Source organism: Acanthochromis polyacanthus, chromosome 16 (assembly GCF_021347895.1).
Source record: "Acanthochromis polyacanthus isolate Apoly-LR-REF ecotype Palm Island chromosome 16, KAUST_Apoly_ChrSc, whole genome shotgun sequence".
In the NCBI taxonomy this organism is placed as follows: domain Eukaryota; kingdom Metazoa; phylum Chordata; class Actinopteri; family Pomacentridae; genus Acanthochromis; species Acanthochromis polyacanthus.
In genome coordinates, this window is record NC_067128.1 from 18544689 (window position 1) to 18561262 (window position 16574).

At 39.8% G+C, this 16574-nt stretch overlaps 2 protein-coding genes across 3 annotated transcripts in view; one reads left to right on the forward strand and one right to left on the reverse strand.

The window, feature by feature from the left end:
- Positions 1 to 7750, reverse strand: part of ttc13 (tetratricopeptide repeat domain 13) — a 32694-nt gene extending 24944 nt beyond the window's left edge. Inside the window, exons 1-6 of one of the 2 annotated variants that reach the window (XM_022215510.2) lie at positions 7525 to 7750; positions 6144 to 6238; positions 1540 to 1615; positions 1383 to 1453; positions 1168 to 1233; positions 346 to 438 (exon numbers count right to left, since the gene is read on the reverse strand). In XM_022215510.2, coding sequence (XP_022071202.1) covers positions 346 to 438; positions 1168 to 1233; positions 1383 to 1453; positions 1540 to 1615; positions 6144 to 6238; positions 7525 to 7693 — 570 coding nt within the window. In that variant the 5' untranslated portion in view covers positions 7694 to 7750. The remainder of the gene's footprint in view (positions 1 to 345; positions 439 to 1167; positions 1234 to 1382; positions 1454 to 1539; positions 1616 to 6143; positions 6239 to 7524) is intronic. The other variant, XM_022215509.2, reaches the window with a different exon arrangement.
- A 1131-nt stretch (positions 7751 to 8881) lies between these two features.
- On the forward strand, positions 8882 to 15571 carry arv1 (ARV1 homolog, fatty acid homeostasis modulator). The gene is made up of 5 exons (XM_022215512.2): positions 8882 to 9050; positions 9362 to 9481; positions 10232 to 10385; positions 10922 to 11146; positions 14385 to 15571. Exons 1-5 carry the CDS (start codon positions 8955 to 8957, stop codon positions 14507 to 14509), a joined length of 720 nt encoding a protein of 239 aa, XP_022071204.1. The 5' UTR covers positions 8882 to 8954; the 3' UTR covers positions 14510 to 15571.
- Positions 15572 to 16574: the final 1003 nt, after the last annotated feature.

The window sequence follows — 16574 nt, forward strand, 5'->3', positions numbered from 1 at the left end:
TTGTCTGCAGTATGTAATCTGAAAACAACTTCATTTTATTGGAATAAAGCACACAAATCATGTTATTCAGAGTGAAAGTGAGCCGTATACACAGCCAAACATAAAATTAATCAGACACAGTGGCAAGTAATAATCAATGTAATAAAGCAATGTTTAGAAAATAAGCTACCCAAAAGAATGAGGGCATCTAAGTTCTTATTTGGAAATGGTTTCAGCTAAATTATATTCAGTGCTGCAAGCAGCTGTAGTGTTACAGGGTGGAACAGGACTGTAAAAATACACTACTGAAGGAAACACCAGTAGACTACACTTTGCACTAAGTCATTTTCATTTTACACGTCTCACCTCTGCTCTCTGTTCGTAAACCTCTGGCCAGTTCGGCTCGAGGGTGATGACTCTGTTGAGCTCGTACAACGCCAAGTCAGCATTCTTTATGTCCTGGCATGGAGACAGATACATTTTGTTGACATAGAATTTAATATATGGTGCACAAAACTAGGACCTAGCCGCAAAGCACTAAAACTAAAACTGCTGTCCAACTTTTTCCGGAGGGCACACTTCCATAACCGCAGCATCCTGGCAGATTGAATTTGCATTCATCCAATGTCACACTGAGTCATTCTGCGTTTACCTGAAACTGCTGCCGTCGACAAAGTTCAGGATTCCTTTTATTTTGAGACGGAAAACTGCAAAGGCATCCAAAAAATGCGTATGGACTACAGCTCCCTATGCAGCCGAAACGCAGAGGTGGTTTGAGCAAACGGACAGTTTGCTTTCAACCTAATTTTGAGTTCGATTTGGCACCAAAAAAACTCCATGAAATTCATTAGTATTCCATTTAAAATATATTTCAAAGTGAGTGATTTTGATATGTAGACTCAAGTATAAATGCAAATAAAATCTGTCAGACAAAGACAGCAATATGTGAAGTGATATGTTGTTTTGGAAAGAAATTCCATAATTCTAAATAGCAACAATAATAATAATAATAACAACAACTGATGAGTAAAGCTGCTCATACTCAATTTGGCACAGTTTATCTGTATTTTAATGAATTGTAAGTGCATAAGTAATTAAACTTTCCTACTGCGGCACCTTACAAGAAGGATAATGTGGAGAAATAAAACAAAATATTAAAAGGAGGTACATTCTGCAAGCATCACTCACCTGCAGACTTTTCTTCCCATAAGCTATCCCTCTCCCATAGATGGCACTGACCAGCTCTGGGTCACTCTGGATCAAAGAACAACATATCAGGAAAACATTCTGAGAACACGGATAGAAATAGTTCTGCATCAAGTAGAATTTCTAGATTTCTAAAATATTTGCTCTAAGTGAATTTTTGCAAAAGGCATATTGAGAAATGTTAGATGCACACACACCTGTAATAAGAGTGAGAAGTGTTTGATGGCTTCATCATAAAGACCGTTGCCTATCAGAACATAACCTATAGCTGCAAAGAGAGAAAATGATGGTGAGGAAAAACTGAATTGTCGTGGCATAAATGAGGTGCTGGGTTTAAGCAACATGCTAACTTACCAAGCTCTTCATTTGTGTTGTGGTTTTCTACAGGGAAGGGGATTTTTTTCTGTTCTATAAACAACCTGGCCTGGTTCTGTAAGAGATGGAGACAGAAAGAAAAAAAAACACAAAAAAGAAAAAAGACAAACATATGTCAAGCGATTGCAGAGACATGCAGAGCTTAAAAAAAGTAAATGGGGGGGGGGGGGGGGGGGGGGTTTCCTGTATGAAGAAAATTTGATTGGTTGAAGAAGACACACACAAAAAAGCACTTCGAGTCTTCATGGGGAAGAAATTTGTGTTTCTATTAATTTCCTGAAAGTGTTAGAAACTAGTGACTATATGTGTGTGTGTGTGTGTGTGTGGGTGTGTGTACAGTGCATAATAAATGCATTAAACCACCACCCAGTGTAAGGTGTTTGCCACCGTACCGCTGCCCTAAATTAACAGTATTGCTGATTACCAAAATAATTTTTTGTTTCTATAATGGTTAATCCACCAGAATGTGCAAGCTCTAGAATCAAAATGATATATTTAATGCTAAACTATAATTATTGTTGTTATCCCACATGATTATTTTTCCATTGAGATGCCAAATTACAGTTATTTCCTTGCATTCCTGAACAGAAACATTTGTTTTACTGGCTGTATGTTATTCTTGATTAATTTCTGACTTCTCAGAGAATTCCAGTGTGCTGGCTTAAATTTGGGTAGAAAAACGTGAATTCAGTTTAAAATTCCTCATTCCTGTTCAAAATAGTGTAGCGTCAGGAACCCAGTGAGAAAGACGGAGTCTGAATTAAAGCACTTCAAGATTCTGGATGGTCTCTGAGACAAAAAGGGCAAGACATTAAGTGTTCTCATCGGACTTCATTGCAGAGACTGGTGCTTACAAAATGCACCAAGGAAGAGGCTGAAACGAAAGCTAAGTGAAGCAGATGTCAGGCACCTCTAGATTTGAAGTACTGCAGACAAAATGAAGACCACTGCTGATCTTCAGCCAGAGATTAATGTTTCCAAGTCAGAATCTGACAAAGTCTCCAGACTGATCATAAACAGACGACTGAAGGAATGAGGTTTAAAGGAAACAATAGCTGCTAAGAAGCCATTATTGAGGCCTGCAAACATCCAAAAACACCAAAAATTTGCCAGGGAGCCCAAACACTGGACTGTAGATGACTGGAAGAAGGTACTCTGGGTGGATGAGTCCAAGTTTGAACTCCTCAGTCAGCACTATCATGTTTTTGTTCGCAGAAAAGCTGGAGAACATTTTGATGCTCGATGCATCGCACCCACAGTGAAACACAGTGGAGAATCCATTATAGTATGTATGTATGTACACACGTGGACAAAATTGTTGGTACCCCTCAGTTAAAGAAGGAAAAACCCACAATTCTCACTGAAATCACTTGAAACTCACAAAAGTCACAATAAATAAAAATTTATTGAAAATTAAATAATCAAAATCAGCCATTACTTTTGAATTGTTGATTAACATAATTATTTATAAAAACAAACTAATGAAATAGGGCTGGACAAAAATGATGGTACCCATAACTTAATATTTTGTTGCACAACCTTTTGAGGCAATCACTGCAATTAAACCATTTCTGTATTTGTCAATGAGCGTTCTGCAGCTGTCAACAGGTATTTTGGCCCACTCCTCATGAGCAAACAGCTCCAGTTGTCTCAGGTTTGATGGGTGTCTTCTCCAAATGGCATGTTTCAGCTCCTTCCACATATGTTCAATGGGATTCAGATCTGGGCTCATAGAAGGCCACTTTAGAATAGTCCAACGCTTTTCTCTCAGCCATTCTTGGGTGTTTTTGGCTGTGTGTTTTGGATCGTTGTCCTGTTGGAAGACCCATGACCTGCGACTGAGACCAAGCTTTCTGACACTAGGCAGCACATTTCTCTCCAGAATGCCTTGATAGTCTTCAGATTTCATCGTACCTTGCACACTTTCAAGACACCCTGTGCCAGATGCAGCAAAGCAGCCCCAAAACATTACTGAGCCTCCTCCATGTTTCACCGTAGGGACAGTGTTCTTTTCTTCGTATGCTTGCTTTTTGAGTCTATGAACATAGAGTTGATGTGCCTTACCAAAAAGCTCCAGTTTGGTCTCATCTGTCCAAAGGACATTCTCCCAGAAGCTTTGTGGCTTGTCAACATGCATTTTTGCAAATTCCAGTCTGGCTTTTTATGAGTTTTTTTCAGCAGTGGTGTCCTCCTTGGTCGTCTCCCATGAAGTCCACTTTGGCTCAAACAACGACGAATGGTGCGATCTGACACTGATGTACCTTGGCCTTGGAGTTCACCTTTAATTTCTTTGGAGGTTGCTCTGGGCTCTTTGGATAAAATTCGAACGATCCGTCTCTTCAATTTGTCATCAATTTTCAACCCGGTCTCACGGGGATTCGTGAAACTGTCACGTAAGTTTTAGTTTCGGTTTCGTGCGCACCAACACGATTTCGTCATGTTTTTCGTGCCGCTCACCACGAAATGTTTTTCGCTGTGGTAATCACATCTGAAAGTGGTTTATACCAGCGGATTCATGATGATCTAAGCTGTCCATCGGCGTATACTGCTTGTGTGATCGCGTTTGCGGCCGCCGGCCGCCGGACATTCTTGAAATTCCTATGCAAATTGGTAAGTGTACCACCGGCTTATGGTTAGGTTATGGTTAGGTTATGGTTAGGATTATGGTTAGGGTTATGTTTAGGGACGATGTCATGCAAAATATAGCGTTGGATTCGCCGCGGTTTTACATTAAAAATATAATATACACATTCTTTTGAAATACGTTCTGAGTGGCACGAAAAGTCCGCCGTTTAAAATACATTGGTGTGCATTTCGTGGTGAGCGGCACGAAAAACATGACGAAATCGTGTTGGTGCGCACGAAGCCGAAACAAAAATTTACGTGACAGTTTCACGAATCCTCGTGAGATCGGGCTGCAATTTTCCTCTTGCGGCCACGTCCAGGGAGGTTGGCTACTGTCCCGTGGGTCTTGAACTTCTGAATAATATGAGCCACTGTTGTCACAGGAACTTCAAGCTGTTTAGAGATGGTCTTATAGCCTTTACCTTTAAGATGTTTGTCTATCATTTTTTTTCGGATGTCCTGGGACAATTCTCTCCTTCGCTTTCTGTTGTCCATGTTCAGTGTGGTACACACCTTTTCACCAAACAGCAGGGTGACTACTTGTCTCCCTTTAAATAGGCAGACTGACTGATTATGAGTTTGGAAACACCTGTGATGTCAATTAAATGACACACCTGAGTTAATCATGTCACTCTGGTCAAATAGTTTTCAATCTTTTATAGAGGTACCATCATTTTTGTCCAGCCCTGTTTCATTAGTTTGTTTTTTTAAATAATTATGTTAATCAACAATTCAAAAGTAATGGCTGTTTTTGATTATTTAATTTCAATAAATTTTTATTTATTGTTACTTTTGTGAGTTTCAAGTGATTTCAGTGAGAATTGTGGGTTTTTCCTTCTTTAACTGAGGGGTACCAACAATTTTGTCCACGTGTGTATGTTTGTATATATATATATATATATATATATATATATACATAATATATACACACAATAATAATAAATATTACATCATAAATGTGTGAAATTGCACAAAATACATTCCTGGTTTGCTCTGCTTCTAGCCATGGCTGTACTGTTTCCACAGAGGTGCAGAACTTTATTTTCCAGTCAAGAATGAGCACGAAGTGTTTAACCAAAAACAATCTGAATCACAGCTGCAGTATGCGTAAGCAAAACCCACCAAATTCTTATCAAACATTCCACGGTATTGCATTAAAGGCTACTTTTTGTTCTCCGTCTGAGAGTGTCACATTGTTTTTACTGTGTAATCCCAAATGGAGAAGGCCGGCGCCATAATGTCATTATAGTATGCAAATTTGACAGCATGGAAATGTTGCTTGTGGCAGCGTTTTAGGTTTCCAAAGCAGCAACAAGACAAATGACAAGGCAAAGACTTGGCCTGCTTATATTATCAGATAGCCTTACATAACAAGCAACAGTAGCAACATCATCAAAATGACAAACTCAGTGTGCTAGCACATGGACAAATAATAGCAGCCATGTTCTTGAATTTGCACCCTACAGGGTGTTCTGCACTTGTACGGATGAAGCTGCTCACATACTGACGGTATCCAAGGGTTGTCTCCTTGCAGCAGTGATGTGGGAGTGTTCTTCACACCCAACCACACCCAGCAATCTGGGGTGCAACAGGCTTGAAACCAGAGGAGGCTGCTCATTCTTTTCAGCTTATTCATCTTTGGTATGCATGCAGCAAGTTTGTCTAGCATTAGCACTTACGGTGTGTAAATAACAGGATTCTGTAACTGTGGCTCAGACAATATCAGAAAAGTGGAAGTGGAAGTGTGTCAAACTAAAACATGAGCACAGTGGAATGTCTCAATAATACTTTAAACAAAAAATTAATAAAACAAAGAGGAAGAATAATCAGAGGTTTCTCAGCTGTAGTTGGTAACTGTCTTACTGCACAGTATAATTCGACCAAACACAATGTTTTTATTCTAAAAGACACGGCTACAGGCATGGCTGTGTCTGCATGTGATAAGTGTGGGACCTCACCAGAATCTTCTCTGCATTAAGTGAGAAGACTGACTCGCATGGCGGGTTGCTTCCCTCCTCACAGTCGGGGTCTTCCAACTGTAAAATCGAAGACTCTGAAAAGACAAGTATTGAAATAATTTACGATGGGAAACACAACAGGTAATATATGACCATTGTAAGTACGTAGCGAGATTTTTCCTTCTACGGTTTGGCTGTTCCAAACCGCTCCCATCTCACCAGGCTATTAATCTTTCAAGTTGGTAAGTTGAGTAAAATTTCAAAGGAAAAAAAATGTCTGAGAAGTCAAGCAGGCCTGATCCTTCTCACAGTGGATTCCAAACCATCGAGGCATGTTAGCAATGTGGTCTGAATAGCACCCTGCAGCTCCTCAGACCAAAAAGCATCGTTCTAATTAAAATAACGCTAGCTGCACTGATAATACAAATACATTACCAACCATAATTCTCATTTTATCATACTGTAGAGAGAACCACACACTAATTAAAATCTTGACTGTTTAAAGCTGCATTTACAATTTAAAAATTGGATGACTAATAAAACAGTGCATGCTGCTTTGCTTGTCTCAGTCAAGTTAAGGAAAGATATCCATCGTGGTGGCCTCCTTGCTCATTTTACTAACTACTGCTATTACAGTGAGCACCATGTTCTTTTTTAATAATGCAAATGAAAAAGGGAAGGGATTTGATTTGACTTTGTCATCGTAGCCAGAACCTGACTGAGAGGCAGCAAAAACTGACACAAGCAACAGTGCTGTGGTGCTTTCAGATATTGCACAAATATCTTCAGTGCATGTGTCAAGTGAAGCAGAACAGATCTTACAGAACTTGTGCAGCCAGTTTCCCTGGCATTTTTGTGACCTCTTCTACTAAAAAGCTCAATTACAAGGTGTCAAAACAGTTACAATATAGTACAACTGCAGAGCTGAGTAAATCAGGTACACACAGAATCCATCATAAGTCCAGTGTAATCCGAAAAATGTCGGGTTATGGTCGGTAAAATATGAAATTCTGTTGTTGAGGAAGTCAGCACCAAAAAATGCGCGTTTTTTGACAGGAGACTGGTGTATGCCTTCAGGGACAAGCTAAAATGTACAGTTTGTGGAGTGAGTTTCCGTAGAGAGAGTACTGTAAGTTTCCTTACTGTGAATTACACATTAGAATACTCCCACTCCGGTGTCTCTACTCTCGTCCTCTGAAGTCGGGTTTCGAAGCCCATTCGAGGAAAGAGGAGCTGACTTAGTTATCTCTGCCGGGCTGGCACCGCTTGTTGTTATTAGCTTCTTCACGTTAGCCTGTGAGCGCCGCGGCTAACCGGGTTACACAGTGACAATTTTATCGGGGAGGACGTGGCAAAGTAAGAGCGAGAAGAGACACTTTACCGCAGTCGGCAGCGTAGTCCTCCCACTCGGACAGCGAGCTGCATCCCTGCTTGTGGAGCTCATTGTTGAACAAAGTGAGAGTGGAGAAGTACTCGGTGGAGATGATCGCCCGACACAGGTAAATCAGTGAGAGCGCTACCACAACAACAGCCCGGCTGGCGGGGGCCATGTTGTGCTACATGTGTGACGCCACAGAGGAAGCTGCTGCAGCGAGACCCGAACACCACGCCCCCCTCACGCGCGAGTCTGCGGGAAGCGAGCAAGAAGCAGCCGAAGACACTACACCTCCCGACATGCTCTGCGGCGAACCAACCGGCTCGTCCAGCGTCAAGCCATATAGTTTCCTTTATAATTTTCAAAATAAAACTGAAGTAGACCATAAAACATTAAATTCCCTTTCCAGTCATTTATATCAAAGCTATATATACATAGGCACCTGCAGCGCCCGAAATACTGTAAGATAATAGAAAATAAGCAATACATACAAAATAAAATGATTTCCCATACTTATAATAGATCTTTAAGCCTTCATTCTTCAAGCGATCCAGTGTTAGTTGTTGTTATTGTAATAAAATACATAGATATAATGAGGAATATAATAATAAATATGTAGGACGCAAAATATCTCTATAGCTTTTGTTTTTAATTCAGATATATCCATCCATCAATTCATCTATCCATTGCAATCTTAAAAGATCTGTTTTCACCATGCACACATGACTTAAAGTATACTTAATATATCAAAAAATAGAATAAATTATATTAGTGTGCTATATGATACAAAATTAATATCAGCAGTGCATTATTGTGTGAGCTGATTTTCATGTTGTGCCTATAGGTTATAGGCCACCTGGACAATAAGGACTCATATGTGAGAATGCTGTTCATAGACTTCAGCTCAGCATTCAACACCATAATACCACAGCAACTCATCTGCAAACTGGACAAACTGGGACTCAGCACCTCACTCTGCAAATGGATCCTGAACTTTCTCAGCCAGAGGCCACAAGCAGTGCGAGTTGGTAATAACACCTCCAGCAGCATCACCCTGAGTACAGGTTCCCCACAAAGCTGCGTGCTCAGTCCATTGCTCTTCACCCTGCTGACACACGACTGTACGCCAACCCACAGCTCCAATCACTTGGTCAAGTTTGCTGATGACACAACTCTGGTGGGCCTCATCACCAAGGGCGATGAGACACACTACAGGGAGGTGGTTGCACTCCTGTACTGGGTGTTAAAAGGATGGGAAGATTTTTTTGACAACAGGCTCAATTACAAAACGTGCTGCTTGAGAGAATTTGAGAGGGAAACGTCAACCCTTCAGAGAACGACAAATCTATACTTTTATTTTGAAGGCGGAGGGATATGACACCGTTTGACAGGTTGTTGTGTTAGCATGCTGCTGTTAGCTGCTCACAGGTGACAGGATGGAAAAAGAAGTTTTTAGGTGTGTTGAATGTAACGAAAAAGCCGCAGAGCTCCACAGAGATTACAGCAACGGGATCCTGAAAATAACCATATGCGTGAGTTCAGTGGTAACACTTTTGCACCGTTTATTGTGTTTGTCGAGGATGCTAGCTGACAGTTCAGTCTATAGATGAGAACTACAAACAGTTTATTATCCATTTCATAAAGATACTTTTTTTAAAAATCAGCATTATTTGGATAGTGATAAGTTCATGATTTAGTCTGTCTTTTTATTATTTCGGTATGTTGTGTGCAGTGTTTTTGGTTCCAGCTGAACCTGTGTGTAGCATCAGCACTGACAGGACTCACGACACTGAAACAACCTGGATGCATAAAGTAGTTCTAAGTGTTGCCATTGTGTCTACAGGAGTCCTGCCAAAAACCAGTGGACAAGTACATTGAATATGACCCCGTTATCATCCTCATCGATGCCATTTTGTGCAAGACGCAGGCTTTTAGACACATTTTGTTCAACACAAGCTTGAATGTAAGTAACGTTTTTGTTTTAAATTTACTGTGAATGTGTACAAGTGATAATAGTCTTATCTGACCCAGGTGTTACAGCCTTGTAAGGATGTGTGCAAGACCTGGACCAGGGTAGGAACAACAGGAAAGCCACAGGGAGCTTGGCCTCTCTGAACAACAGTTATCTCATATGAAAACATGACGTGTGTTTTTTTATTTCTTGAAAAGTGGGGGTCTCTGAAATACTGACATTTTGTAGTATATCTCATCTGTTTCTAGTTTTCTGTCTCTTCACCTTTATAATTTTTACTAATGTATAATGTATGCATCACGGCAATTCATTCATTAATGCTTTATGTATTTAACACTTAATTTTATGCTTACGTACATTAGGGGTCGACTTATTTATCGGCCCAGCGGATTGTTAAATTAGATATTCAGCATTTTTCTAATTATCTCAAAATATTAAAATTAATTAATGAATGTACTGCTTTGACTCTGAAGTAGCAGCCTCTCTGTCTGTAGTCACCACAGACCACTTTACATATCAGGTATCTGTCTCTGTGATTACCAGTAGCTGGTATCAGTATCAGCCCTAAACATATAGACACATCAGTTGACCCTGAACATGCATGCTGTTCATCCCATCACCATCCAACTCACTTTAAATTTAAGGTCAGAAAAAAAACCTTCAAAGTTTTGTACCATCAACCACCAATCAAACAAAAACAAATCTATAGCATGCATGTGTTTGTACACGTTGTTCTCTCAGATCCACTGGAAGTTGTGTGTGTTCTGCCTGCTGTGTGAGGCCTACCTCAGATGGTCTCTGCTCCACGGCTCAGAGCAGAGCAGTGACCCGGCTGACATCATCCGATACACCAAGGAATGGGAGTTCTATGGCATGTTTGGATTGGCTGCTCTTGGTAAGATAAGAAGATATACGGCTGTGTTAGCATGGATCACACGAGCTGGGAACACATAAATGTTTATATGACCAGACTGATCGACCAAAACATTCCTGAAATGTGACCACTGTTTTCTCACAGAGAAAGTTCTTGAACACATACATAAATGAAAGACTTTTTTAAAATCAATCTATCATGCTTCTTTGTTGAACCTGTAGATACATTTTATTCTCATAATCGACTAAACTGCTTTTGATTTCTTCAATTTGTCAGAATGTTGGTAAACAGTGAAAAATTCCAGTCAGAAGGTTACAGATCCCAAAAAGACATCCTTCAGTTGGTTGGTTTTCATTATTGAACATCCAATCAGAAAATATATTCACTTCACCATATCACGAAACACAGTTCTCACATTTTAATAGCTGAAATGATGGAATGTTTGATATTTTGCGCGATTACGGTCTTAATAAATGTGTTCAACATTGATGCATTTTTTGCACTGACTGAGTTATCATTAAGTTAATCATGTGGTCATTGCCTGTGTCTTTCTGCAGAGCTCTCAGCGTTCTGCGGCAGTGTGCTGTGGTTCCTTTGGGTGTGGGTTGGTTGTATTCAGGGTGGGGCTGTAGAGCTCAGTCTGCTCCTCAAAGCTCTGCTCCTTTCCTGCTACGGCAAAGTCCTGCTCATCCCTGCAGTCATCTGGGAGCACGACTACTCTCCACTGTGTCTGGGCCTCATCAAACTGTTTGTGCTCACCTCAAACTCACAGGCCATCAGAGGTAAGAAATACACGTCGTCTCATGCCACTCAGGTGGTTTTGCTTTTATTTGCCCGGATTTTGAGACACCTCTGAGGTTACTGCCTCCTCCCTAGTGCAGTGGGAATTAATGTAAATGTATTTTATTTGTTACATTTAAGCAGCAATTATGTCCTCTTTTACTCCCATTTATGATCTACAGACTTGCTGCACAACTTTAAGTGAAACTACTTCCGACTGGGAAAATTAGTCTAAAAACCATTTATCATCTTATAGAGAGCACTGCCATTGTTTCTGTAGACAGATTGAACGTTTTAAAATGTTACTTTTCAGGTAAGAACTAAAAAAAAAAAAGTAGCAGAGAAGTAGAGCTTTTGAAGGGTATTACTAATGTATTTGTGAAAGAAAGCAGTATGTGAAAGAAATAGTTTGACATCTATGGAAATACAAACTACCATTCAAAAGTTTGGGGTCACTTAGAAATGTCCTTATTTTTTTCCAATAAAAATAACATTAAATTATTCAGAAACACAGTCTAGACATTGTTAATGTGACAAATGACTATTCTATCTTGAAACAGATCATTTTTAATGGAATATCTCCATAGAGGTACAGAGGAACATTTCCAGCAACCATCACTCCTGTGTTCTAATGCTACATTGTGTTAGCTAATGGCTAACTGATGATTAGAAAACCCTTGTGCAATTATGTTAGCACATGAATGAAAGTGTGAGTTTTCATGTAACACTTGAAATTGTCTGGGTGACACTACACTTCTGAACAGTAGTGTATGTTTGTACAGAGATTTAGAGAAGACTGTTTTCACTCTCATGTCTCTACACTAAATATGAAGCTACAGCCTGCTAACTCAGTGTTTAGCACAGTCTGGCTCTGTTCACTACTAAAATATACCTCCAATTCATTGCCACGTGATCTGTTTCTCTCTGTTTTTAGTCTTTATATCACACCAGTCTTAGTGTCTTATCTTCAATCCACTGAATAATGACCATGGGGGAAAAACACAGCATAACTGTAGGAGGTATTAGGAGTAACGTTTGAACTGAACAGACCACATCCCATGAGACATTCTTCCAACAACATTTTAAAGCACCAGCAGGTGGCAACTTACACTGCCTTTGTTTGTGAAAATCTCCCTGTTCCTGTGCTCCTGACCACAGAGAATATATCTTACATAACACAAAGCTTCTTTGCTTCTTGGTTTGTGTAATTAATTCTTCAACAACTAAATCTCTGGAAAGAAAGCCGCTCACTGTATTTAGCTGCTAGACTGTGAGCAGCAAACAATGGCATGTTGTCGACTGATTTATGGTCTGGTGCTCTGATGAGGCTCTTGTTTACGTCAGTATTAATAACCAACAAGTTCTAGTATGGTTGAGTGCACCGGAGCAGTGCAGCCTGCCTTTCAGCTGCTTTATTGTTGTGTCCATTTAAATTTCTACTGATGTCACGCTGCACTTGTTTCTTCTTTTACTACATAGCAGTTGGCAGGGATGTACTTCATGATGGCTTGTTAAAAACTGGTTTAAATACTCCCTTTATAAATTCAGATTTTTCACTTGTGCTGTAGAATAACATACAGCATGTCTACCCCAGTAAATTCCAATCAGTTTCTGGGTGTTTTATTAATATAGTCCCAGTATTTTTTCTCACTATAGGCTATTTTTTTTTTTTTTACTGCAGTATAAAGTCTTGCACCTCTGTGGAAACAGCACAACTATGGCTAGAAGTACAAAAAACTTAAAATGTCTTTTAGGGCAAAAAAACAAAGTTATAATGCCACAGATCTTAAAAATGGGAAAGAGCAAAAGTTGAATTTCATTATTTGTTTTACAACAACAGCAAAAAAAACTTTGCATTACCTTGTATAACACTTCTCCAAGTTACCACAGGTTTTACCAATGCTGGGGGAAATTGTGATTCTGCATGCTATAGATATTTTACTACTTACTACTTTTTCCCCATTAAAGGCCCTGAATTTTTGACACATTACTGTTGGTCACAGCTGAGCCCCTAAAAGCTTCTTAGTTGTACCAAATAGTGCAGAATTTTGTAGCTTTTTACGTAATCTGGTTAATGCAAGTGGTTCATTTTTTGGTGATTTATTAATGTGATACACGTAGAATGGAGTGATTTTGATGAAATATCACAATTTTAAGCGTAGATATGGTTAAGTTTCCTGATGGAATGGCACGTCACAGATGAGTAGTTCAATGACCAACAGAAAGTTGAAAATCTGAACTTTCTGGCTCTTCTGGCGTATTTTTTAAGACAACATTCCTTTCAAACCCTTTCAAGCATTCAAAGGGTTAACATACAGCAAGTTTTTAGATTTGCACTGAAACCAAAATGTTGATATGTAGGGCTCCAGCACTGACCCTATTGGAACACAAGGAATTATTTTTCACCCAAAAGAATCACATTTTTGAGGGCCTAAACATGCTCAAAAACTCATGAAAATGTGCACGCACAAAAATGCTTGAATTTCCCTCAGGATTAGTATCTATTTATCTATCTATCTAAAAATGGCTCAATATAGCAGCCCCTGCAATATTTGTAACATCTACTACGGCAAGGACATTTCACCTGCATTTACGAAATTTGGTCATCAGATACAACATGTCAGGATACAAAACAAGCCATTTTCACCCATACCCTAAACCCAACAGGAAGTCCAACATTTAGCCATTTAGACGTAACTGTGAGACTTTTTGTTGCTTTTGCTCAATGTCAAGGGTTAAAACCTTATAGCAGGTAACTCCAAGAGATCTCAATTTGGCCAGCATATACAACAGACTATAATGATGAAAATTTATCAAAATCATCTGCAACAGCCAAAGGATGTCGCCATGGTGGCCCACTGAACTTTGATGCTTTGCCATGAAGCAGGAAGTGCTGTCTAACTCCACTGTATGTGCTCCAGTCTGCCTCAAACTTTACATGTCTGATCAGAGACTTGCCCTGATGACATCCATATGCCAATATCCATTCAGCCATAGCACCACCTGCTGGCAACAGACAAGGATATGTTTTTCACTTTGATGTACTATTGTTAGCCGGTTAACCATATTAACCTCAAATGTGGTGACATAAGCCTTACGACACTGATGATGATTCATGGAGAAAATGGGGAGTTATCATCGAACGGTGTGTCTGCGGCGGTGTGACAAGGGCCCACTCAACACTGCTTGCAGTTTTAATTGTAATTATTATCTTTTGTCTCTCCATCATTTCCTCCGCAGTGATCCTGAACAGCAGCAGACGCCTGTCACTGATGGCAGTTTGTTTGGGCCTGTTGTCAGAGACCTGTGCTGCTCAGGTCTGTAAGCAGCTTCCATCCAGCATCCAGGACATGCTAACATTTTAATGAATGCCTCAACCATCAGACTGAAATGTTATCTCAGGGATAAACAAGTCATTGTGGATATAAGCCTCGTGGACTTTGTACATGTGGGACTGAAGGAGGGAAATTCCGTTTTTGGAGTGGAATTCTTCAAGTTCCCCTTTTAGCGTTTTATTTTTTCGATGCTGCTCTTGCCAAGCATCTGCTTCCCTTTATGTAAAACCACCTAAAAACATGAAATGCATCACTTCTTATGTGATTGATACTACATGTCGTAAAAGGTCAAAGTAAAGGCTTCATGAAAAGCTGCAGGCTCAGATATCGCGACACTGCTCAACTTGAGGCGCTATTTCTACTTTTCTGTGCTCTTCACAGAAAAGTGAAGATTCAGGGGCGATTTTCAAGACTGGCATAATTTATTAAAAAAGTCCCAGGAAGGAGGAATTGCACGCAAACGTACCCTGATCCAAGTTACCGTTAAACATGCTCTAGTTCCTCTGCTGCTCTCTAGGAAAGACACGAACACAGAGCCTGAGGTCTGACAATAACTACTGCTCTGTTTGGGCACGACCCAGGCAGCACTCCTCACATTCTTTAGCTCATCAGTGAGATTCTTACCTAAACTCCCCCTCTCACACACACACTTAAATATACAACCACAGGCTAAATTGTGAGGTTAAACAGGAAAGAATGAAGCAGACTTTTTCAAGATTTTCCAGTCATTTATTACTGTTTAAAGCTCCTTCACATGTGCCTGTTACAACAAAGGAGCTGCTGAGGTTAAAGTTGCAGCCTGTAACCTCTATTTTGTCTTGACAACATTACCATGCCTGCAACTGATGATTATTTTCAGCAGTGATTAAAACAATTTTCTTTCTATAAAATGTCAGAAAAATGCGAAAAATGTCATTCACGTGTTCCCAGGAACTAATGTGACATTTTCACGTTTGTTTTGTCTGATTAACACTCCAACATTCCACTTCGAAGATTTTAAAACCAAGACGAGAGACAAATGTAGTTATTTAGTTCTATTGTGGTTTAAAAAATGTATTATCATGAAAAACAAATTAAAGTAAATGAAATATTTTCGGTGTTTTCCTTGTGTATTCTTTACTTTTGTGAAGGCAGAGCCACTGAAATAACATTCCAAACATCACGTGGCATCAAAACTCAACACTAAAACTTCAGTTGATCACATTCCTTTGTCCAGTGGCAGCCTGAAGACAGAGTGGAAAATGTCCAACACCAAGCTGCTGTCATTTCTTCTACCATACTTGTAATGTAACATGATAACGATGTTGATCAGCTGCTGTGAGTAAACTTTACAGAGTTCTACCTGCTGTCCATGGAATGTGTGTCTGTTCCCAGAACAATATTCAATCAGAAAAACAAACAGCAGACTGAGTGTCTGTGGAATGAGGGGAAATTATCCACCCTGTTTACCTGCGGTATGAAGGGACAGCTGAACCTGCGCCGGTCCCCAGGAGTCTTTGTGGGAGGGTTTAGGAACTGCTGCAAAGCTGGACACGTGATGAGAAGCAGAATTCTTTCTGCAGGAAAACATCTGTTACTGCTCTGCTGTGACAGAGGACTGAAGCCGTGAGATCCAACGATGTTCTCTCACTCAAAATGACAGAAAATGTGACAGTCAAAGTCAATTGTACTTATAAAACACATTTTAAACAACAAGAGCTTACCCAAAGGTCTGTACAAATAAAACAGCAGACTTTTAACAAAATATTACCCCCTGTGGACAGAGTTTTTTGAGAAGAAACAGCACGACAGTGAAGAAACTCTGTTTTGAGTGTGTCCATTAATTCTCCATGTTTGTGTCCATGAACAGCTGGCAGCTTGTTGAGTTAGCTAGCAGTTTGCTTACAGCGGCATTGGCAGGCTAGACGGAGAAGCGCAATTTTTTTTTTAAAAAAGGCGATAGATTTGTTGAATTGAATTTAAAGAAACATATCTGAATACAAAGACAATGAAATAATAATAAGCTTCTGAAATTTGAAGAATCCTGACATAGAAACTGTTCCAGAGATTTGCAGCAACTGCAAAGCCTCTATTTTTGTCCCTAGCTCTTATAAAA